General features: G+C 43.2%; 1 protein-coding gene across 1 annotated transcript in view; it reads right to left on the bottom strand.

Annotated features, from left to right (window-relative positions):
- Positions 1-13,378: 13,378 nt before the first annotated feature.
- Positions 13,379-25,380, bottom strand: part of LOC311065041 (SH3 domain-binding protein 4) — a 67,901-nt gene continuing 55,899 nt past the window's right edge. The window contains exons 4-5 of the mRNA XM_084085210.1: positions 14,565-14,753; positions 13,379-13,795 (exon numbers count right to left, since the gene is read on the bottom strand). Of these exons, the coding sequence (XP_083941336.1) occupies positions 13,568-13,795; positions 14,565-14,753 (417 nt within the window). The 3' untranslated portion in view covers positions 13,379-13,567. The remainder of the gene's footprint in view (positions 13,796-14,564; positions 14,754-25,380) is intronic.

The raw sequence follows: 25,380 nt of genomic DNA, 5'->3' as shown, positions 1-25,380 counted from the left end.
TGAGAGTGTACAAATGGAACCAAATGGACCCTAACGGGTCCATTTGGTTCCATTTGTACACTCTCAGAGTTACGGACACATAAGGGTCAATTTGGTTTCTAACTATTAATTTGGCCGGGGACCCCCTGGAACCCCCTCAAGGACCACTGGTGGTCCCCGGACCACTGGTTGAGAACCACTGATATACGCCAAACCCTTCACCACTCTGGAGAATGAAATAACACATTGCTCCCCTTTGTTCTGCGGTGGCTTCATGTCAGAGAGAGGAGAGTACATACAGTATGACTTCCAGAAAAAAACAGGGAAGAAAAAGACATATTTGATTCCACACGCTGTTGACAATCCTCCTTTTGTACCCTGTTTCTTAAAATACGGGAGGGGCCTTATCTCCCCACCTACCCTCCCACAAAACACACATGGGCGCACGCACACATGCATGCACACGCACGCACACGCACACTCACACGCATGCACGCACAGCAGGCACGCACGGCACACACACCTACAGTATATGTGCCTATATAAATGCCTATATAATCTTACAACCCCAACCTGAATATTTTCCTAATTGCAAGCCTCCACATCTTTCTCCACACATCTTTTTTTTAACCATAAAACATATATTTCTCTTGTGACGAGTGACCCGGAAAATTGTCCTCAAGTAGTAATACAAGCATGTACGCACGCGCACACACACACACACACACACACCTCAGAGCTTCACATGCACATACAAGGGGTTAAGTGGGTCGATTGCAGCCACAGACACTCCAGAGCAACAGGGAGGAGGGGGGTAGGGGAGAGAGAGACAGAGATACAGGGACGGGGGTCTTTTTTCCACGGTGTTTGGTACACAGAGAGAGTGCAGCGTGTCCCTCGCCAGGTTTCGATCTCGCTCACCTGTCTCATCAAAAAAAAAAAGCCCCCACTCTCTGAACAAGCAAGCCACTGTTCCCCTAATGTCAGCTGAAATGCTATGCTTTTTTCAGGAGAAACCAGAGAGAGAGAGAGAGAGATGGACAATGTCACAGAGCAACTCGGAGAGAGACTGATGAGTCTGCCTTCATTCTCAACTTAATCAATAACCAATCTTAGACAGGTGGGTGACTGTGGACATACTCTCTCTCTGTGTGTGTGTGTGTACTATAGGCTATTTGATACAACACATCTATAAGGCACAATACAGTATAGCATTGTGGTCTGGCAGAAAACTCATATCTCCATAATTCAACTTTTTGAGTTGTTTTCATAAATTATTGCCCAACTTCAAGACACAAGAGTCAAAAGTAAACTATTTAAAAATGTTTTTAAAATAATAATAAAAAAGGAACGGTTTTGGACATGGTTTCCACCCGACAGTAATACCCGACAATAATAATAATAGTGTCCGTGTCGTGTTGGGACAATCAGCAGAGTGCCATCTCTCTCCTGATTCAGCTCTAACAATCAATGACTTGATTACTTGGTTAGTAGTCAGTGCATGCATGACACACACACACGCACACATGCACACACACACACGCACGCACGCACGCACGCACGCACGCACGCACGCACGCACGCACGCACGCACGCACGCTTAGAGCTTCTCTTTTTTTTGGCTTAGGCTATTTCACACAAGCAGGGCATCACTGAGTATGCGTGATGTCAAGGTTAAAGGAGAAACGTAGACAGCGATGGACAGAGACTCTGGAATCAATTGACTTCACACACTGCAGCCTGCCGGGCAGCATGCATGGTGGCAGACCTTGAACAAGCTGACTGGAAGGTCAACAACTCCTGCACGGTGCCCCATCACTGCAGACTCCATGGCCTCGCTCCTCGTTGAGTAATGGCCGCTTCCCTAATGCAGAGTAGACAAGGACTTCACTAGAACAACATCAGCGAGAGTCCATGTGCTGCTTAGGGCCCCCAGGATGCGATGCGATGCAGGAGGCCCCCCCTTTTGCCACACATGCCCAAGAACTGCTCCGCACAACACCAGCTGACTCCTCCATGGCTTCCAGGGTGAAGGCAAAATGGAGGCACCAGTGGAAGGCAGCAGAACCATCCAGGCTTGAGGCTTCACCACTACAACGAGGATTCCACTGATGTTCCTGGCCGGCATCTCCCCCGTAAGGAGTGGACAACCCTCAACCGACTGAGGACAGAAGGCAGAAGTGGGGTCTCAGATCGCCTGTCTTTGCTTTTTGGTATATGCAACAAAGTAAGGCTGTAGGTTTAAGTAGTTAACTCTTTGACTGCAAAAGGACGAGTAAGCTCGTCAATTGGCACTTGGTCCACAGTGCCAAACACAAGTTTGATGAGTTTTCCACCAGATGGCGCTGTTCGCTACCCTATGGATGATGCTTTCACTGCCAGATGACGAGAAAAATAAAAGCTTGTTTACTTCCTGTTTATTGCCTGTGGGAAAATGGCTATATCTCCGTTCCTCTTGCTTTACAGCCAAAACAAGGCACATTCAACTTTCCACAGCTATGCAACAGATTACCGTGAGCGGATCTTTTTTTTTTTTTCCGGGACTCCCGAGACCCCCGTGCGTGTAATGAGACGATCACAGTGAGGACAGCGGTCACGGAAACTATTCCATAATTTTTCAAAGGTTTTCGCTGGCAGTGGGATGACACTATTACTTTTTTACTCTGGCAGTTAAAGAGTTAACTGACCTCTATCCATGACAAATGGACACAAAACGGGGGTAACATAAAAAAAAAAGAAAGGAGATATATAGGTGTTTGAGGGAATCCATCAAAACAAATCCATCATTGTACATCAAACGTTTGGGGGCTTGAGGATAGGTTTCCATTAAGTGTCCTCAGGGTATTGAGGCAGATGGGTTCATCTTGGCATTGACCTTAACTTGGCTGGCCTGATGGCTTGCTGGCCGCCGCAGTGGAATGACAGCAGAATGATAACAAATGACTTGAATTACACAGAACTCATTCCTTTATGCTCTTATGATGTCCAGCTTTTTTTTCAGGTGGGCTCAGCTTACGAATGCAGTTCACATACCGACATCAGAACACTGTTGTTGACTGCAACAACTATGATATCCTATACATGAAACACTAGGTGCAGGAAGTGAGTTTTGTTAAAGACCTGGTACTGTGTCATTTTTAGATTTGAGCTAAAAAGCATTATTTTACACTTTGGGCTATTCAAAAATAGCAGATATACAAGCTCATAGCGCGGCACCGAGTGCCGCGCTACGAGCTTGTAGATCTGCTATTTTTGAAAAATCGTGAAAATGTGTGCAAATCTTCTGAATATATATATTTTTAAAGCCAACATTTTTAACTAAAATCTTTGTTTCTGGGGGTCCCTGGAGCAAAATATTTTGATGGGGGTCCGCGGCCAAATACATATAATTTTGGGTGTCCTTGACATGAAAAAGATTGAGCACCACTGATATACTGTAGAAACGTATGTTTTTCAGAAAACTGTTGAGATTTAGGAGACATGTAGAATCGGCTTCAGGTCTCAATGGGTTAAAAAAAGGAAGTGAGTTTTATTCAAATAAGCGTTAAATAGCTCTATATTCTGATAGTGCTCTTTTATATAGAGTGTTTGTCCAGTAACAGGGGTCTCCCTGCCTCTCCAGCTCTTTAGTTGACAGAAAATGAAATTGCAGGTCAATTTTATCCAGTCAAGAGAGAGAACCTAGCCTGGTAAAGCCCCTCCCTCAGGAAAATCTAATTTCCATTTTATTTCAGGTAGGAGTCTGGCATGAGAACCTGTACTGTGTGTGTTTTTGACTGTGGGCTGGAGTTGGGCGGGAGTAATACCGTTGACTGACAACCCATTCAGCCAATCAGCAGTTGCATTGAAGAAGTGAAATTGGAAGTGATGACAAAAATAATTATGGGATTTTTCTATTGACAAGACCTGTAGGGGGCGCAGTGGAGTAACTAAAAATGTTTTCTATCCGGTGGAATATTTTCTTTTCTGGACAAAAAGGGTATTTTAGACGTGAGGTGGGGGGCTCCGAGTGTTCCCACTAAGGAAAGTAGGCTACGGGAGACGTTAGCATCTTTCCGCCGGTCATCAAATTATTGGCCAAAAACATCTCCATGAATTCAAGGCTTCATTGGGTGTGTAATTGATAGAAAATAAGAACTTTTGGGGGTGAACTACTCCTTTAAACTGAAGGAGGCAAAAACATGTTGTTTGTCTAGCCAGAGAATTAGACTAGCGGGTGAAGAATATCAACTAGAAAAAAATAATTGCAATTGTAAGACTGAGCTCAGAGAGGTCGTTGCTAGCCGAGACGGATCAAACATAATTGAGTCTGCAGTCTCTGGACACTTTGATATCCAACACTTCTTGTCAGGCAATGACAAAGAATCACATTTAGAGCTGGAGTTAATGGAAATGGCTCCCATTCAAGAGCAGCACGGAACTAAGAGCCAATGGGGGACAAGTGTAATAAAGACTACCACAGCCATCACTCGTCACCAGGGCCGGGGCGGGGGCCGGGGCGGGTTATGCAACGTGCAGCCAGTCAACAGGAGTTCAGACAGGAAGGTGCAGAAAGAGTGTTTTTTTCCCCCTCACTTGGTTACATCTGTTTCTCCGTTAAGACAGCAAAAAAACTATATATATACGCACTGATGTGGAATAGACACATTCCTCAGTTCATTTACAAGGTACATTGGTGGTTGGAAAACACTTGTTAAGAGAGTCAAGCAGAAAAGGCATAAGCCGGAGAGAAAGCCCCATGCAACCTTGCCATGTACCACATAAAAACAAACCCACTCTAAACCAATAAGTCACACGAGTTCAAGATGGCAATAGCGGTACATCAGTAGAGAAAAAAAAACAACTAAACTTCTTAGCTTAATAAGGTTTAAAAACAGTTTGCATTCTGAACCATGGTAACAGAAGTTGCTGTGTCTGCGTGTGTGTGCGTGTACTGTGTGTGCGTGTGTGCGTGTGTGTGTGTGTGTGTGTGTCGGCAACAAGCTGTGCTTCCCTAGCCCCGTTGCCCTGAGGGGAGCTCATTACCAACACTCCAGGCTAGGATTTGATGCATGTCTGCCCATATTCTGCCTTAATTAATTCCACTCCTTTTGGCTTTTTTCCCCTCCGCCTCCATTAATCTGTGTATTTAATTAAGGTCTGCGTGCTTCAAAACTGTGCGGGCGCGTGAGACAAAACAGCAGAGAAAGGCAGCGAGAGACGCATTGAAAAACCAATAAGAGACAACCAGAGGGTAGGGGAAGGGTAAGAGAAAAAACGAGAGAGAAAGGCAAAGAACATAATTAAGAGTGTGACTGAAAGAAAACAGAAACTCTCGTTCTTTCTGAACAGAAATAACAAGAGAGTAGGCACTTAATGCTTAATTTATGCTCCGTTATAGTACCGGTCTACAACCTCACAACGTGGTGTATCACAGGTCCTGCAATGTTTTTCAGTCGAAGAACCCCTTAGCTGAGAGAGACACGATGCAAAGACCACCACTACATACATTGTATGATATTGTGTTGTTTTTGTGTAAGCCTTCCATGCAAACTGATTAGAGGCTTTCAAAGCGAGCTCACCATGTTTTAATAGATTGTCTCGTAAATGTCTGTTGACTACTGATAGATTTGAGAGTAGTTTGGAAGCGTTCCACAGGTTTTTCTTTTAAGTGTCTATGGGTGCTCTGTCTCCAAGTGATGCTGCAGCTGTGACGGTTCCTATCCCCCCAAAAAACAAGACTGACATTTACATGTCATTTACAGGGTGTGTGTGTGTGTGTGTGTGTGTGTGTGTGTGTGTGTGTGTGTGTGTGTGTGTGTGTGTGTGTGTGTGTGTGTGTGTGTGTGTGTGTGTGTGTGTGTGTGTGTGTGTGTGTGTGTGTTGAAATCTGACACTGCTGTGCTCTGCCGTGTGTCCAGATCCCATAGTCTGAGAGGATGGCGAGCCCTCATTGGCTGAGAGGCCAGCCAATGGAAAAAGTGTCGAGAAGTGTCAAGAAGTGCCGACTAGGTACAGGTCTGTTTGTAGACAGGCTGGCTTTTCAAGCCACCCTGTAAAAGAAAAAATGAATGTTTTTTTTTGTTGTTGTTTTTTTTGGACACTGTGGATGTGAGCGGTACGGAGGAGAGGAGAGGAGAGGGAAGGCAGGTGCTGCTAGATAAAGCACACAGTGTTAAAGCGGGCTCCAGAGGTCAGGTTCCACACCTCTCTCATCTCCTCTCTCACTAATCTTCTATGCGACGAGTCGTCTATCTGTCCTTCCTCACAATCCTGGCATCTGGTCATCTGTGTGCAGCAGGCTGTGACCTAGCTGGCTCTCACTGTCTGCACCCGCTCTAATCTCTCCCTCTCTCTCTCTCTCTCTCTCTCTCTCTCTCTCTCTCCATCAGTGGAGGAAGGCTGACTCAGGTATTTTTTACTTAGGTTTAAAGTAGCAATAGTACAGTAATGTGATACAAGTGAAAGTAGGCTATACAAAATGTTTGTGAAAAAGTGTTGGTATGAAGATACGTGTCACATTGAGAAGTGTATATTGGCAATTTCAGAAAAGATGTGGTTTAATTGACATGGTTTAATTGGTTAAAGTGTGTTTTGTAATAATTATATAAATATACAAAGTAACTAGTCACTAAACTTCAAATAATTGTAGTGGAATAAAAAATGCAATATTTGCCTGGTCGTAAATAGTGATCGTAGAAGTATAAAATATCGAAACACGGACACACTCAAGTAAAGTAGAAGTACCTATTACTACACTACTGCATCATGCCTTTTTGCTCCTGAACTGGCTGCTGATCAACAACACATTTCCACAACACAGTTAAGTGAGATATGTTGTCTTTTCGGGACGCTTTGCACAAACAAGAATGCTGATTATAACACAGAACAAAACAGCACGTCACTTGTTCAGATAAGAAAACTAAAATATTTTTAGAGTGGTGGACAAAGTATTCAAACCCAGTACTTGAGTCATAGTCAAGTATATGGCCTATTACTCAACTACAAGTGTTACAAAGTTGCTCTGTCAAATTTGTACTTGAGTTAAAGATAACACTAATAAGTATTCAAAAGTAGCCTACATGCTTTTAAAAAAAAGCATTCAAAAGTACAAATTACAAAGTACATTTTGTAATGCTTTGCTGTATGACAATTTTGACAGAAAATCATATTTTCCAAAAATTCAACAATATGACAATAGTAGATCTTGTAGGTCAGTTATTTTCACTATATTTGAAATAGGAGAGGTTGTACTTTTCCCCTTCCAAGTAGAGTACTGATACTTGACTACTTTGGTGCTGTCCACCACCACAGAAAACTGTGATTTGGATACGAGTGGATGCAGTAATGAGAAACACAGATGTTTACATTTCAATTTGTATTCTTTACCACAAAAGTTATGCAGTCACAAAGGAAACAAAAAAAAAACAATAAAGAAAAACAGAGAGACATGGATGGCTGGACATGTGTGAATAACTGTGGACAGTACGCAGCACTGAATAACAAACACATGTTCAGAGAAGGGACACAAAGACATGAAATCCTATCCAGAAGCATTGAAATGTAGTTGGCAGTGGTGGAAAGTAACTAAGTACATGTAGTACTCAAGCGCAATTTTCTGGTACTTTTACTTTACTGGAGTACTTCCGATTGTCTATTACTATTACTTCTACTCCACTATACATCTCAGAGACAAATATTGTACTTTTTACTCCACTGCAATTATTTGAACACCTTAGTTACGAGTTACTTTGTAGATTTGGATGATTATTACAAATCATACTTTAACCACTTCAGCCCGATTTAAACTTTGGCTATTTGAAGATAGTCGATCTACAAGCGTGTCGCGTTGTGAGCTTGTAGATCTGCTACTTTCAAAATATTTCTAATACATTTTGACATTCTGGGACATTCTGCACAATGAGTAATTCTCCTTTTGGTACTTTAAATCCATTTTGATGCCTGTACTTACGTTTTTATTACCGCACTTTTACGTGTTTCTACATCACAACATTGATACTTTTACAGTACAACATTTTAGTACTTTTTCCACCACTGGTAGTTGGCGCCTCAGCTAGATCAGCGGTTACCAACCTTTTTCTGGATCGGGGCTCGCTTGGAAAATCTCAAAAAAGCCTTCACGGCCCACCCTACCCACCCACCTGACCACTTAACACTAAGTGGTCAGGTGGGTGGACCGTGTGCATTTTCAGAGCATGTTTATGTTAGCGATCAATCAATCCGTTGTGTTCCAGCCTTAGATCAAATGGAACTAACGTGGTAGTACTTTAAGTTCCTGTTAATTGTTTTTTACAATGAAAACACATTTAAATGTTTTACATAAACTTTTTTTTATATTACATTATCATTAAAATGCAATATCTTCATGCCCAAACAGTGGCCCCCGGCCCCCAGGTTGGGAACAGCTGAATTAGGTTGTGTGTGTGTGTGTGTGTTTATACATAGACAGAGAAACCTCCTAATTCCATATTTATTTGTGTTTTTTTGTAAATTAACGGCTTACTTGATCATACTACAGCATCACACAAAAGCATCAAAAGTAGCAGATCTACAAGCTCGAAACGTGGCGCGTTTGTAGATCTGCTACGTTTGCTATTTTTGAATTTGGATCCTGAAAAGTAACAGTTAGGTTTCCACTCGACAGAGAGACGATATTCATGTTTGACAAAGCTTTGGTACAAAGTACTTACAAAAGGTTAGTGTGAATTAAAAAATAAAATAAAAACAGAGATGGCAAACGGGTCTCTTGTGAAGCGTGAGGCAAAAGGATCGATAAAAACGTACAGTAATCAGGTCATTCAGTTTTCTATAATAATAATAATAATAATAATAATAATAATAAAGAGATCAGTGTCGGTCCTTGAGATTTTATGATCCTGTAGTTGTAACCAGAAAGAAATACAATGAAATAAAAATGGACCACAGTACATATAGGAACCCTGAACAATTAAAGAGTGTATTTTCTTCCTAAAACGTAACATATACTGTATATAAATAAGAAATGTAACTTTTAGCTGGTTTGACACACGAGACAAGGCTAACTGTAACAAGGATATAACCATTTTCATTTAAAAGTGTCTTTTCTTTAAAAACATATTTTTTTCTTTTCTTCTTTTAAGCAGTCAGTCCACAGTTCTCAACCCGATGGGGTTCAAAAGAAAAACAAAAAAAGAAATCGCTGTGCCATATTTAGAGTACAAAAATACATACTATGCAAGACAAGAACTATTAAAAATAGTCTCTGTGAATACTTGAGCGCTACATACATACAGTATTGTGTGTTTTGGCTTGCGGCCATAGAAGGAAAAGAGTCAGAGAGAGAGAGAGACACAGGGCCGACTAAAACGGTATCCCTCCCGGGTCTTTGAGGGTTTGAAGGCAGAGCCAAGTATAGACCCCTTAACAGACGACGTCATACTGGCTGCGTGCAGCCAGTATGCGCGCAACGAAACCCATTATATCAGGTCTCGTTAGGACGCGTCTCACTAGCCAACACACACAAGAGGGGGTTGGGGTGTGCTGAAACCAGTGCACCCCGAAACAGGTTGGGAATTGATTGCGTGAAACAATCACCTGTGCGTCCAGGCTCAATGTTAGTAAACAAATAATTGGTCTATACAAAAACAAAAAAGAAGTACAGTAGCTAGTAGTGGCCTTGAGAGGAAGCGAACTGTCGTGCAGTGTCGATGCTATATGCTAGCAAACGTGACCGACAACGCACACGTAAAATACCTCTAACTGACCGTATTCACACAGGCGCCATTTTGTTCTCGAACCTTTTTAAGTTCAAGGACCCCGCCCTCAGTTTGATATACGTTACGCCACGGACCCCCAATATAATTATGTGTGTTTATTTAACTCTGAGAGTGCATTACGGGTCCATTTGGTTCCATTTGGTACACCCATAATAAGGGTCTATTTGGAGGACCCCAGGTGGTCTCCGGACCAGACATTGAGAAACAGCGTGTTACATACACAGGGTGGTAGGAAACCCCACCCACTCTGTCAGGGTGATGACCTACAGTATAAGAGCAAAATGGCCGACGTGTGAATGTGGCCAAATTGAATGCTACAGTTTTGTAGTCCTAAAACCAGGAAATAAAGCCACAGCAACGGGTTCCCACTGCAGATTTTGAAGCTTTTCTCTCCTAGGGGTTTTATGCAGTTAACAAAAAAAATAGTTTAATTTTTCTGTTTTGTTCTACAGTGTGTGTGTTTTTTTTTTACAGCGTGACTCTGTAGGAGTCTAGAAATGAGTCTGAGTGTGTGTGTGCGCGTGTGTGTGTCTGTGTCTGTGTGTGTGTGTGAGATTCTTGCACTGGCTGGCTCCCAGTTTGTTACAGGATTCAGTTTAAGATTTTAATGTTTGTTTTTAAGTCTTTAAGTGGGTTGGCACCAATGTACATACAGTGTCAGAGCTTCTACCCTACAAGGGTCTTGAGGTCTAACTGACCAGTCACTTCTTAAAGTCTCACAAACAAGGCTGAAGGCCAGGGGAGACGGATCATTTTCCGCTGTACAGTTTGGTATATATACCAAACTGTGGAACTATCTTCCACCCCATGTTAGAGCGCCACCTGATTAAGTGTTTAAATCACGTTTGAAAACTCACTTGTACCTGGCTTTCCATGATTCAGACTGAAAGTTATTGCTGTTTCTGTTGGGCAATGTGTCTATGTGTTGCACCCTCTATTTGTTTACTGAGTGGACAGCACTTTCGTTCAACGCTGTTGTTTTAAATATGCTCTATAAATAAAGTGGATTGGATTGTGTGTGTGTGTGTGTGTGTGTGTGTGTGTGTGTGTGTGTGTGTGTGTGTGTGTGTGTGTGTGTGTGTGTGTGTGTGTGTGTGTGTGTGTGTGTGTGTGTGTGTGTGTGTGTGTGTGTGTGTGTGTGTGTCTGTGTGTCTGCGTCCGGAGCTAATTTATTTTCTTTCTTGTGAACGCTGCCTGTGGGCCAAGTAAGTCATTTCCTGCATTTGTTTTCACATGCATTTGATATTTGTTTTGTAAATATTCCACGTTCATTTTAATAATAATGGAAGTCAACAGCGGTCCTTATAAAATAGCCGAAGCACAAGCTCACAAAACATCGGAAGGTGACGTGTTGTGAGCTTGTAGATCGGCTATTCTCGGCGATCACATTTAACACTGACTCTGTCTTAACCCTTTAGGCTGTATAGCTGCTGTGTTGGTTTTAGCGCACAATGAATTTCATATGCCTTTTACTTTGTAATTGGTATTGTTGACAAATGAAGTTGAACCTTGAACTCAGGTTCAGGTTCAGGTTAGGCTTAATGCATACTCCCCTCTTACAACAGCGTTGTGGCATTGAAAATAGCATATCTACAAGCTCGCAATCCGTCACAGTGTGACAAGTTGCAAGCTTGTAGCTCTGCTGTTTTTGGCAAGCAAAACCGTGCGACAAAGTATAAAACAGGCTATTTTTTCCCTCTACGCCAAATCACTTCGCCACCCAAAACATAGCTGCTCTACATGCTCACAGCGCATCACAGCACGATGTGTTGTGATAGATCGGCAATTTTTTTGCCAGAATAGGGATGGTAGGGTTCAAGTGGTTAAGTTTAGGTCACACGGTCAGGTGCGCTCATTTCACGACAGCGTAGGCACTGCATTGGATTAGTAAACGCCAGGAGGAGGATGCAGGTATATTGAAGGGTTGTTGTGCTCTGTGTCTGGTGTGTGTGAAACAGCATGAACGGAGAAGCTGTTGGGACGCTGGAGAGAATATTAGGTTCTTGAGTTTGTGTGTCTATGAGGATAAGGCAGGGTTCTTCAACAGGGGGTCCTCAGAGCTACCATAGGGGTCCGCCAAATCTTTGTGTGATAGGATTTTGTTTTTTTTACATTAACCAGTGCCACTTGAACCCTAGAATTCCTTTTCTGAGGGGAACATTAGCCGAAAATAGCTGATCTACAAGCTCTGAACACCTCGCAGCGCGAGGCGTTCACCTATGGCAACGAGGCGTTCACCTATAGGCGTTCACCTATGGCAACGAGGCTATAGGTGTAGAGGGAAAAAAGAGCAGACTAAGTAAAAAAATAAAACGTTAATCTGAAACACAATTTTATACAACTAGAGGGTCGGGGCGCTGCGCGCCCCTCCCCCCTATCCGCTGCGCGGTGCTTTGTGTTTGTTGGTCTCTATAATATATAAAGCCATAATAGGAGATGTTCCCAATGGAGCTATGCCCAAATATGGAGTGTGTTGTCTGACCTCACTTGGGTCTCGTTAAAGCCATAATAGGAGATGTTCCCAATGGAGCTATGCCCAAATATGGAGTGTGTTGTCTGACCTCACTTGGGTCTCGTTGGGCGGTGGTCGGCGATGACGCTAAGGAACAACATGGCCGACTGTAATGTTGTGAGTTTGTGTTGGCCGCAATTAATTATGCTGCGAGGGGGCAGATGTGTGCTGAGCAGTATGAAGTGGCCTACAGACTGCGCGTAGTAATTCTGCACGTTGTGGCGTGTCTTGTTAGTGACATTGATATGTTGTTTTTGTGTTTAGTCCCACACAGTGGCAGTTTTTTTGGGGGGGTTTTGGGTTTAGAAATGTATAATAGGATATAGAGGGGGTCTCGCTTCATCTCTTTCTCAGCTAATGGGTCCTTGGCCTGAAAATGTTGAAGACCCCTGGGATAAGGACATCCGAAGCTGATGCACCTCGGGCACTACAGTAGCTTGTAGATCTATTCTTTCTTTTTGGCAAGTGACGCCGTTGTACCACAGAGCAGAAAATGAGGCTTCATACTCCGTTACACATGCATATATATGCCTCATACACCTCATCTCAGCCGTCATTATTGTCGGTATCAGCCGAGAACGTGTACACGTTTATCTAGACCCCCTGGAAGATGGATCGCTGAGGTGTAGCGCCACACCTACCATCCGTTCCCAGTATTTACAGTGATTCGCTGGTGCCCCGGGGATCAAACCCACGACCTTACGGTCCAAAGGCGAGAGCCCTATACCGACTGAGCTACCCGGACACGTTAATCCCTGTGAAATAATGGCAGGTCTAAACCTGAGTTGATATTTGTGTATTATTCTCATACGTGGCATATTTCAGCTCTTAGGTGAATGATAGACGAGCATTTGTCCGAATCCAAAAAAAAAAAAAAAAATCCATTGTAAATCTGCAGTGGGAAGCTGTGGCAGAGGTATTATCTTGTGGACGTCGGTCCGAAACCTTGTATCTCCATATTTGTTTCGTAAATTAATGCCCTACTTCATCATACAAGAGAGTCACACAAAAGTAGTGAACATAGCAGATCTACAAGTTCACAATGCATAGCGTTGTGAACTTGCAGATCGGCTATTTTCACTACTTTAAATCATTTTTAAAAATGATACTAAAAAGGAACGGATTTGGACACACAAGGCTTCCACCCCGACAGAGACGATGATATATAACATTCCGGGTTGCCCTACGAATAAAGACCTCATCCCTGTAGCACTCTGTATAGAAGCTAGCGTAGCCTATAGTGAAACCTAGCAGGGGGGAGGGAGGGAAGGAGGGAGGAGCTACGGGTATTAAGTGTCTGATTGGTCGCGGGCATGCCTCTTCAGATGGCGCAGGACTCGTCCTGAGGGGCGGGGCTGAAGGCGGAGCTGCGGAGCGCGTCCAGACAGTTGACCAGGATGAGCGTGCCCGTCAGGTGCTTCCAGCGCTTGGTGATGGGGCTCTTCATCTTGTCCAGGCCCATGTGCAGCTCCTGGATCACGTCTCGGTAGCTGTCGCCGATCTGCGCCGCCCACGTCACCAGGAAGTCGTAGGCGGGCTTCCACATGGCCTGCATGGCAGGGGAGAGAGAGAGGATACAAGTTGGATGACACTAGGGTGCAACAATTTAATCAGACTGATCAATCTAATCGGTTATAAAAGATAATCAATCATTTAATACGATAATGATTAATAATTGATCCCGGTTTTGGGCATGATGTCATAGGTGAAAAGTTTCAAAACATGTAAAAACTTCAAATAGCCTGTACACAATGCTGGCTGTTGCTAGGCAGACTACTGAGTGGGCGGGGTCCAACAGTCAGAACTTTTATACTAATGAGTATAAAATAGTTTTGCCCTGCCAGGCCAAACGAAAAAAAAGTCTGTCTTTGTTTGGAATACGTTTGATCAGAACATCATGTCAGCTTAGCTAGTCCATCCGTCCGTCAGTGAACAGCTAATCTCCGGCACAGCTGGACCGATCGGCGTGAAACTGTGCACACACACACTCCCTGGAGGCCAGAGCTGAACCTCTGCCCAAAACTTTTCACATCGGCCTGTTGGAGCCACCAGGAGGCAGATTTTTGCAAAAAGAAAAATGTGATATACCTCCTACAGATGTTGTCCAAACATAACGCAAATCGGTACACATTACGTCTACAGTCATGTGATCTGCCCTGGCTGAGACCTGTCACCGAAGAACACATTCTTCTAGTTTTATATGTATTTGTGTGTGTGTGTGTGTGTGTGTACAGTATCATTTCAGGACTAATCCCTGTGCAGCCACTGTACTCCACAGATGAAGGTAACAATGCTTCTATTGTTCCTGCCAGACTCACCTCGCTGTCCACCACTCCGTTCTTGTCCCTGTGCGGCGCCTCGTACGCGTCCATCTGCTGCCGGGACACTTTGGCCAGCCTCTCGGCCAGCTCCCTCCAGCGGCCGGCCACCTCCACGGCCGTGGTCAGCAGCACAAAGTCCATGACCAGCCTGGCCACCAGACCCTGGCAGTCCATCTTTAACAGAGCCTGGGAGGGAGAGAGAGGAGAAGGAGAGAGAGCTTAGCCTTGTGCAAAGAAAGGACAAGTAGAGTCTGGACACAGTGTACTATAAGCAATAAAGCGCTCCAATTTGAGTGTCTGCCCTGAGATTGCGAGGTCATACCCAAGACTATAAAAATGGGACCCAATTCCTCCCTGCTTGGCACTCAGCATCAAGGGTTTGATTGGGGGTAAGTCCCTGTGATGTACTAGCATCATGTCCAGAGGATGGACTTGTACATCAAGCCGCCTCACACTACAGAAACAGGACATAGGCTCCTGCCCTGTGGGCCTCATGGCTCGGCAAGGCTCACTAACTACTTACAAGCTCATAATGCGTCGCATCGCAACACATTATTTTCAGCAAAGTACTGTACACTTTTGAGGAATTTCTACTTTACTTTAGTATTTCTAATTTGCTATACTTTTACTTCTACTCCACTACATCTCAGAGACAAATATTGTACTTTTACTCCACTACAATTATTTGAAAACTTTAGTTACTAGTTACGTTGTAGATTTTGATTATTATTACAAAACATACATTGCCCCCTTCAGCCCTATATACATTTCGGCCATTTGAAAATATAGCCTATCAAGCTTGTAGATCGGCTATTTTCAATTTCAAAACTTGTGAAATGGGACATTCTTTATAATGAGTACTTTCTACTATTGGTACTTGCAGTACATTTTGATACTAATACTTTTGTACTTTTACTCAAGCACATTTTTAATTCCTGACTTTTACTTGTAACAGAGTATTTCCACAGTGCAGTATTGATAATTTAAACATAAACATATACATATAAACATTTGAGTACTTTTTCCACCACTGGAGACGAGTATAGACCCCTGGCGGACCACAGACAACAAAGTAAGTGGTTAAAAAAGAGAAAGAACAAGGAAGAGATGAGAATTGAGTGAAAAGAGCAGAGACCAGGTACTGTAGGTAAGACGGAGAACAGGGATTAATAGTTCAGTACAGGCCGTCTACAGAGACTTAAGAGCAGAAGTAGCATGGTAAGCAAACCTGAGGCAAAAACGGGGGCTTTCAAAGTTCATATCCTGTCCCGACAAAGTTTTAGCTGATACAGAAGTGTGTAGTTTATTTAACTTTATTGTGTGGGTATAATGCTGTGCGTATGAGATACATCTAAACTGTGCACATGATTATTGAGCATTATAGGGTCACCAAAAAACATCGTCTGGGTTGCATTCAGAGAGGCCGTGCTCGAGGCAGGGATGCTGCAGAAACAAATCGATGAAGGTTAGCTGGAAGGTGTTAAAAAGTCGGATCTATAGATCCGAACCGTGAACGTATCAAAGCCTGTCGATAGATGCAAACCAAAAAAAAGTGGATCCGTACAGAAAATGTTTCTAAATACTGTGTATCTGTTGCAAAATGTACAAATGTACAAAACGCAAGAAAGCTGAGCAAACAAAAAAAATACCATCATTGTATCTGTTGTCAGATTTGTTTAAGTTTCTTGTGTTGTCTATTACCAGCATGTTGCGATCTGTTGGCCACTGTACAGACGTAGTATTATGAGTCTGTACATAAAGTATTATTGTTAATAATATATTTTTTTTTTAAGTCTCATGCCCTCTGATTCTTTGCCCCCCTGCTGTCCCAACCAAGTGCCCCCTGCCAAGTAAAGCCAGGATTTGTGCTTTATTCAAATGTATAATGAGAACATGGCATTCCTTCTACAGTACAGTCAGCCTGCAGTTTGCTCTCTAAACCAGTGGTTCTCAAACTTTTTAAAGTCAAGGACCCCCAAAATTACATGTATTTGGTGGTGGACCCCCTTCTCAAAAATAACCCCCAGAATCAAAGATTTGAGTTAAAAATGTTCGCTTAAAACAAATAAATAACCCTATACCTAACCCTATATATATATTCAAAGATTTTCAAACATTTTCACGATAAAAACAAAAAAAAGCAGATCTACAAGCTCATAATGCGGCACAAAGTGATTGATATGAGTATAAAGTATAAAGTATGAATAAAGTGTTTAAAATGACTGTGACGCAATATTATTTACTTTGAGAATCAATGCTCTAAACTGAAGGGAAGGGGGGGCACTACTACGTGACTAACACCATGGACCATTTATTTTATCTTTATTCTTATCTATCTTGGTTTGACAGTTATTCTCTTCTGTGTTTCATTCGATTACAGCTAAGGCTGCTGTGATACCTATAATTCCCCATGTGGATCAATCAATGTTTATCCTATCTTATCTAATGAAAAGGTATGGAAAGACACTGGAGACTAGAGGTATGAGCGAGCACGGAAATAAGAGGCCTTTGTGTAATACATAATTTAATTTACCCATTTAAAACCTCTATACGTTACTTGGTAACAATGTTGCCAGACTTTGCGAAAGAAATAAGCAACCAGGTCCATGAAAAGACGCAATAGAAGCGACTAGGCCACAAGAGCAATTTAAACCTGTGGCTATTTCAAAACAGCCGATGTACAAGCTAAGATATGCTTGTAGGTCTGCTATTTTCAAAGAAATATTGAAAAAAAGTTTTTTTCCCACCACTAGTTTCTGCCCGACAGTGACATATGGTCCGTATGTATGTGCTACACCAGTCACAGTCCCCACAAAGGTGGACCAATGACAGATCAGCTGACGCTGCTTATGGCAGAAAAGTCCCAGCTGAGGAACATTTCCAGCTCACGTTAGCATCTTTAGCTCATCATTGGTGATGTGTAGGCATTGTTAAAAAATATATGCATGTCACTGTAGTCCAAATGGAAAACGGTGAAAGAAATCATTTCATTCAATTTTTATATGCTGGCTATGTTTTTCACCCAGCACGAGAAGCACTTCTGCCTCCCATAGTGCCATCCACCCATTGCTAATGTATTAATCATGCACCTGATGTATATTGGATTGTGTGTATTTGATTTGACTGTGTGCCTTCCTGAATTTGACTTGTTGCTGTGTTCCTTTCTGCTCTATTCTCTCTTTCCCTCTTCTTAACTCCTCCTGTAACTGTAAAGCAGTGGTGGAAAAGTACTCAAATGTCAATACTGCAATGTAGAAAATAGAAATACTGTTACAACTAAAAGTCCAGAATTCAAAATTTACTTGAGTAAAAGTACAAAAGTATTGGTATAAAAATGTACGTAAAGTACCACAAGTAAAAGTGCTAAAATGTTTGAAAATAGCAGATGTACAAGCTCACAACCCGTCGCGATGCGACGGGTTGTGAGCTTGTAGATCTGCTATTTTCAAATAGTCTATGTATAAAACAGGGCTAAAGTGGTTAATGTATGTTTTATAATAATGTATATCTGAAAAGTAACTAAGTTTTCAAATAATTGTAGTGGAGTAGAAGTAGAATATTTGCCTCTACTTTCCACCACTGGTAACAACAAAGATTCTGATGGATTCTGATTCTGAGCTCACATTAACATGTGTTAGGCATTGTTCAAGAAGATATTACGCATATATCACTTCTCGGCTGTCACTGCAATGCAGATCACAGCTCATCTCATGCTTCTAGGCTCATGTTAGCACATTAACACACATGGATGTAAGCCCTCAGTCATTTGGATTCCATACAGTCCAAACATGTCAGTCCAACATTTCTCTCACAGCGAACAAACGCCTAAAGGATGATTTATACTTACTCGCACACCGGTGTCAAGCACCGAAGATAGACTGTATTCTACAAGCTCAGTACTACTCATCGCAGCAGCTCTTTAAGGTTTAAGCACTTGGTTAAAGAAAAGGTTGACAATTATGATAATACCAAAACATCATAATTGTCTTTAGGAAACGCTAGTGTGAGGGGCTTCTTTCACAATGTTTTACATATCGCAGATTGGGACTTTGGTGCTTCATTCACAAACTGCACACATTCACATATCTACACATTGCACAGTTTTTAACCACGTTGAACCCTAGTAGGATCCCTATTCTGGGGGAGCATTGGCCCAAAAATAGCAGATCTACAAGCAATGCGGCGCGACGCATTGTGAACTTGTACGTAGATCTTCTACTTTCACAACAATTATCTGTGGAACCGAGTCAAACCAAAAATAATGCCTCAACTCCTACAATTCCAAGTTTGAGAACCAGTGTTGTACAGCATTGGTTCTCAAAGTGGGGTCCGGGGACCCCCAGGGGTCCTTGGGGGGGTACCAGGGGGTACCCAGCAAAATTGGTTATATCGTCATAATCATTTTAACCACTTTAACCATATCTTATGCTTTGGCTATTCAAAAATAGCAGATGTACAAGCTCATAGCGTGGCACCGAGTGCCGCACTATGAGCTTTTAGATAGGGGTAGGGGTCTGCAGCCAAATACATATCATTTTGGGGGTCCTTGGCATGAAAAAAGGTTGAGAACCAGTGTTGTAAAGGAGCTGCTCTGTCTCTCCAGCCGCTCTGGGAAGACAGTCGGTTATTTGTGGAAAGAGCAGACGCAGTGGAAATACACACAGTCTGCCCCCTGGCAGCGCCAGCCAATCACTGGACAAGACACCGTCTGCCCCCTGGCACCGACAGCCAATCACTGGACAAGACACGAAAGATGAGAGAAAAAAAGAAAAGATTCTATTTGCCAAAAAGCAAATAAGGCACACGCATGCAAACGCAGAAGGACACACACGCACGCACACATGTACCTAGTCTACGCGCACACACACACACACACACACACACACACACACACACACACACACACACACACACACACACACACACACACACACACACACACACACACACACAATGTGCGTTTGTCACAAAATCCCACGGTAACACCTGGACTTGTCCCAGGGCAAGTCACCAGTGTGCCTCGGCACCAAATGCTCTAGACCGGTGGCTCTCAACCTGTGGGACAGGATTTGGGGGGGGGGGGGGGGGGTCCCCAGGTGACAGTGACAATTTAAGGACTTTTAGACATTTTTAATAAAACATAAACAAATAAAGTAAAAACTGCAACAAACTCTACTATAAAAACTGGTCAAGCAATGGCCAAATTGTCAAATGATATAAGAAAGAGGCAGCAATTGTGAAAATAGCCGATTTACAAGCTCACAACGCCTCGCAACGCGAGGCGTTGTGAGCTTGTAGATCGGCTATTTTCACAATATTTATCTGTGGAACAGAGTTAAACTAAAAGTAATGCCTCAACTCCTACATTCCAAGTGCCTGTCGGGGTGAGAGGGTTCCCAGTTCAAATATGATTATTATGGGGGTCGCGGCCTGAAAAGGTCGAGAACCACCGCCCTATAGACTCCTAACTCAACAAACTCTGGCTCTAAAAACCCCATAGCTTCCTCGAACCCTCTTCTATAAGCAGCGCGCCACGCATGGCCAGTCAGTCAGTCACACGCTCATGCACGCTCATGGATGCCTGGACTTGCAGACCCGACACAGTCAGTCACACACAGGGGGCGGGGTGGTGACATTTAAAAAAAAAAAAGCTCTGATTTTGGAAGCCATGAAGGTTCCACGGCGCAGAAGAATGCAGAGAATGACAGGATATGGGAGATGGAGGGAGGGAGGGAGGAGGGGTGAAGGGGGGGTTGAGGGAGGGGGTGGGATGCCAAGCCCTGAGCGTTGCACTCCCATTGAGACGTGAGATAGGCACAGGCAGTCAGCTCCCCCCCCCCCCCCCCCCCACCCCCGACTAACTGTTATCCAGGAATGTTGAACCGCTGCCAGATTAAATTCATCACCCCCCCACCCCCCCTCTCCCTAGTCCTCCCTCCACCCACTACCCCCACCCCTGAGGGCAGCTTTGTGTCGGCTCCGGCAGAGCAACCTCATAGCAGCACACAGATCTCTCCCACTAATCACTTTTGTTTTGTTGTTGTTGTTTTTTTGCCTGGATATAGTGGATATTATTATTCACGTTGTTGGGGGAGGGGGTGTTAGACTGGCAGAGATTTAATTTTTATTCTTTTCGCTTTTATATTATCTCCGTCAGTCACGGTCTTGGTCGACACGTTGTGAGCTTGTGGATCGGCTACATTGGCGAAGAGATTTGTTTCACCAGAACCAAGGATGTGTGTTTTCAACTTGCACACAAAAGCCATGGTAGACGCTAAGCTAGACCTCAGACATGTTTGAAAGTGAAACATCCTTTTAAGCCTTCAAGGCACATCAGAATAAGACAGACTAAAGCAGGGGTCTTCAACGTTTTCAGGCCAAGGACCCCCTAGCTGAGAAAGAGATGAAGCAGGGACACCCTCTATATTGTATAAAATTGTGTTTCAGTTTCAGATTAAAGTTTTTTTTTTTTTGTTAGTCTGCTCTTTTTTCCCTCTACACCTATAGCCTTGTTGCCAAAAATAGCCGCGAGGCGTTCAGAGCTTGTAGATCTGCTATTTTCGGCTAATGTCCCTCAGAAAAGGAATTCTATGATTCAAGTGGCACTGGTTAATGTTAAAAAAAAACGAAATCCTATCACACAAAGATTTGGCGGACCCCCTATAGTAGCTCTGAGGACCCCCTAGGGGTCCCGGACCCCCTGTTGAAGAACCCTGGACTAAAGTGCACTCTCAACTTTGCCCCATCTTTGGCTCTGAAAGAAATTCGTCCAAGTACAAAGCCAACTCAGGCCCAGTTTTACCAAGTCTAGATCTAGAGGGTTTAAGAGGTTAATGGTCCTACTACAGTATACTCCATACATGTTTCCATACTCCATACAAATTAGAGGTGCAGCAATTCATCGATTAAAATGTAATTATAGTAGTCAACTAACTCAATGCTCACTGTGTTTCTGCATTTCCCTATAGTGTAATGTGTGTAAGTGTAAAGTGTAATGCTGCTAGCGTGTTTAGTTGTTGCACAGCACCACTACACACACACACACACACACACACACACACACACACACACACACACACACACACACACACACACACACACACACACACACACACACACACACACACACACACACACACACTGAGGAACACACTGACATTCAGCCGCGGATGGGATTAAAGCACTATATTTCACAACACAAGCAGCCCGGTTTGATGGGTAACAGCTGTGGCTTGAGGGTGTAGGCACTTTATATTTTGCACTTGTAGTACATCATTATGGATTAGTACGCCTATTATAAACACGGTGGATATCGGGGGATGGCCGATCAAGACTGACAGAGACAATACACAATGTCAGGAGGGGGGAGTGGAGGGGGGGGGTGGTTTGTATACGCGAGTGGCTGCTTCTGGTGTCTTTGCGGGATGTTATGTGTTGTGTCGGTGGGGGTGTGTGTGGGGGGGGCGGGGGGGGGGGGGGGGGGTGGAGGAGACCCCCTGTCACAAAGATAAGGCCGTCGACAAAGCACCTGTTTCCTTTCCTCTCCGGACAACAGTGGCAGGAAATCCCTGCTGAAAATGAAGGAGATCACGTCCTGTCTCACCTCCAGCTATATAACGTCTGGCTGCTCCACAAAAAAAAGCTTTATTTTAGACTTTGGCTATTCAAAAATAGCAGATCTACGAGCTCATAGCACGGCACCGAGTGCCGCGCTACGAGCTTGTAGATCTGCTATTTTTGAAAAATCGTGAAAATGTGTGCAAATCTCTGAATATATATATATTCTTTTAAAGTGAACATTTTAACTAAAATCTTTGCTTCTGGGGGGTCCCTGGAACAACATATTTTGAGATGGGGTCGGCGGCTAAATACATGTAATTTTGGGGGTCCTTGACATGGAAAAAGTTTGAGCACCACTGACATAGAAACATACGTTTTTTTCAGAAAACTGTTGTTGACATTTGTAGAATCGGCTTCAGGTCTTAATAGGTTAAAATGCTGAAAATGTCCCGGAAGGCAAATAAACAAAAACTAAACTAACTGATCAAACTAGAAATACCGCATCAAGGCTGTGTGCCAAGTCCACTGTAAAAGTGTCCGTTCTTTGTGCCAAACGTCATGAACATTCCCTCAACATTCCCTCCTTCCTGAGACATCACGCTCAGAAGGCTGGGATGGACGTACGGACGTACGGACGGACGTACAGACATAAGGATGGACGGACGGATGGACAATCAGGAAAACAAAATGCCTCCAGGCCACGGCTGTTGCTGTCGGAGACATAAAGGGACTGTTCTGTCCCAAGAACCAAATATAGCAATGTTCTGTTCTCACCCATGTAGAGCATCGGCTGCCACATTTAATACAATCCTGAAAGCGCCATGCCTCTTATAAATACAGCCCGACCCATGCCTTATCTTTTGGGTTCGATGCCGAGCCCGGTTTACCGATGTTTTGACTGGTATTTTCTCAAAATTGCAAAATGGTCTAATCAATTTGAAAAACTTAGATTGATTAAAGTTTATATTTGAAAACATTTAACTTAAAGATATAAAACATAAACACTGATAACTTTTTATTTACCTACCTACTCCCTCTATACAAATATTTTCGAAAAATAGCCGATCTAGTTGCATAATTACTGATAATGATGTATAGTCAACATAGTTGATAAATGGGCTGATATATGGGTCTAGAGCTCTAATGATTAACAGTCTCCGTTTCAGTAAAGAGGGATATAGGACCATGAAATGACATTCCTCCTCTCCATTATAAACAGCCTCTGCTTCAGTCAATATTCAACTATTCTCAAAAAACGAACTACTACGAACAACTATTCTGAAAATTACAGACCAACAAGCTTGTAGATGTATATAAAGGTTAACCCATTAAGACCTGGAACTGTGTCATTTTTAGATCTGAGCTAAAAGCATTATTTTACACTTTGGGCTATTCAAAAATAGCAGATATACAAGCTCATAGCGCAAGTGCCGCGCTACAAGCTTGTAGATCTGCTATTTTTGAAAATGTGTTAAAATGTGTGCAAATCTTTGAATACATATATTTTTTAAATATATTTTTAAAAACATTTTTAACTCAAATCTTTGCTTCTGGGGGTCCCGGGAACAACATATTTTGATGGGGGTCTGTAGCCAAATACATATAATTTTTGGGGGTCCTTGACATGAAAAGGATTGATCACCACTGATATAGAAACATACGTTTTTCAGAATACTGTTGAGATTTAGGAGACATGTAGAATCGGCTTCGGGTCTTAATGGGTTAAACTGAGTTTGATGCTGCACTAACCCCGACAAAGGGCCCCTGGGGACCCCCAGACCCCACTTCGAGAAGCGCCGGTGTAGAGGGATAGGATGTTGAATAACGGATCGACGGTAGTCAATAATTGCACTAGTAGTGACGCTCCCCACTGGCAGCTTTGTTCTTTGTGTTTAGCTAATTCCTCCAGCTTTCATTTAATTGCTTGTGTAATCTATAGCGTGAACCTCCCTCTCTGCAGTGAACTGCGGAGGCTGCTGCTGGGCGAGAGTCTGGCAGCCGCTCGAGGCGAGGATGCAATTTTTAGACAAATTGTCTTCATTAGGGCCCTATCCTCCTCAATGGTGGATGTCGGGATGACACTCTATAGAGACTCCAGGCAACTTTTCACCTCCTGTTGTTGTTGTGTGTCTGATTGTATTCAGGTGGTGCAACGTGCCCCAGGTAGACATGCATGGCGGCAGGTTTTCATATCAAATGGCAACAAAGTATAGAGCCACACGCTGTAGCCCTATATTGTTGTTGTCGGGCAGAAACCTCTTATCTCCATATTCTAACTTTTTGTGTTTTTACCAGGTTGCTTGCAGCCTCGTCTAGGAAGAGACTGATCAACTACTAAACACTTTCTAAACACTTTCTAGCGACCTTTTCATCATTGGCTGTCCTTCAATCCTTTAAGCCAATGGGGAGACTTCCCCGAGACTTATCCATACTCTGAACGACGGGCGTCCTCCCATGCTATGGGATCATAGCCCAGGGAAAAAAAATAAAGTGTGGTTGTCGCCACCAAACAAACTATTAAAAAAAAACTGTGTGGTGCTCGCCGTGAACGTGTGTTTCCTCCCCGGTCTCAGTAGACACGACCCCTGCTTCGTCCATAGTCATGCAGTACTCTGTACTGCGGTCAGTGGTGGAAAATAATATTCGGTGGACCATGGGTCCATTTGGTTCTGTGCGGGGACGCTGGAGAGAGCAACCTGGTATTAATATGACCGCGTCATCATTTCTTGTTTCCTAAATTAATGCCCTACTTGATCATACAACAGCGTCACACAAAAGCATCAAAAGTAGCAGATCTACAAGCTCGAAACGCGTCGCTTCGCGCCGCGTTTCGAGCTTGTAGATCGGTATACTTTTGATGCTTTTAAATTTGAATCCTGAAAAGTTAACAGTTTTGGACATATGAGGTTTCCACCCGACAGAGATGATATGACACAAGATAGGACAGCACACAGCATTTGATGAAAGCATTGTGTAATGGGTGTGAGTTGTCTTCTAATTCGTTTCACATTTTCTTTGCCGTTCGTGAGTTCATTGCAAAGGTAGATGAGGGCAAAGTTGAGAGTGCACTTTAGTCCGTCTTACTCTGATGTGCATTGAAGGCTTAAAGGGATGTTTCACGTTCAAACATGTCTGGGGTCGTTTTAACTATGTCTACCATGGCTTTTGTGTGTGCAAGGATGTGCAATTGAAAACACACGTCCTTGGTTCTGGTGACTGATATTGTCCTTCTAATGCGTGAGGGGGCTGTGTT

Source organism: Gymnoscopelus microlampas (genome assembly GCF_963454915.1).
Source record: "Gymnoscopelus microlampas genome assembly, chromosome: 17".
In the NCBI taxonomy this organism is placed as follows: domain Eukaryota; kingdom Metazoa; phylum Chordata; class Actinopteri; order Myctophiformes; family Myctophidae; genus Gymnoscopelus; species Gymnoscopelus microlampas.
This window is presented reverse-complemented; position numbering and strand designations above follow the sequence as displayed.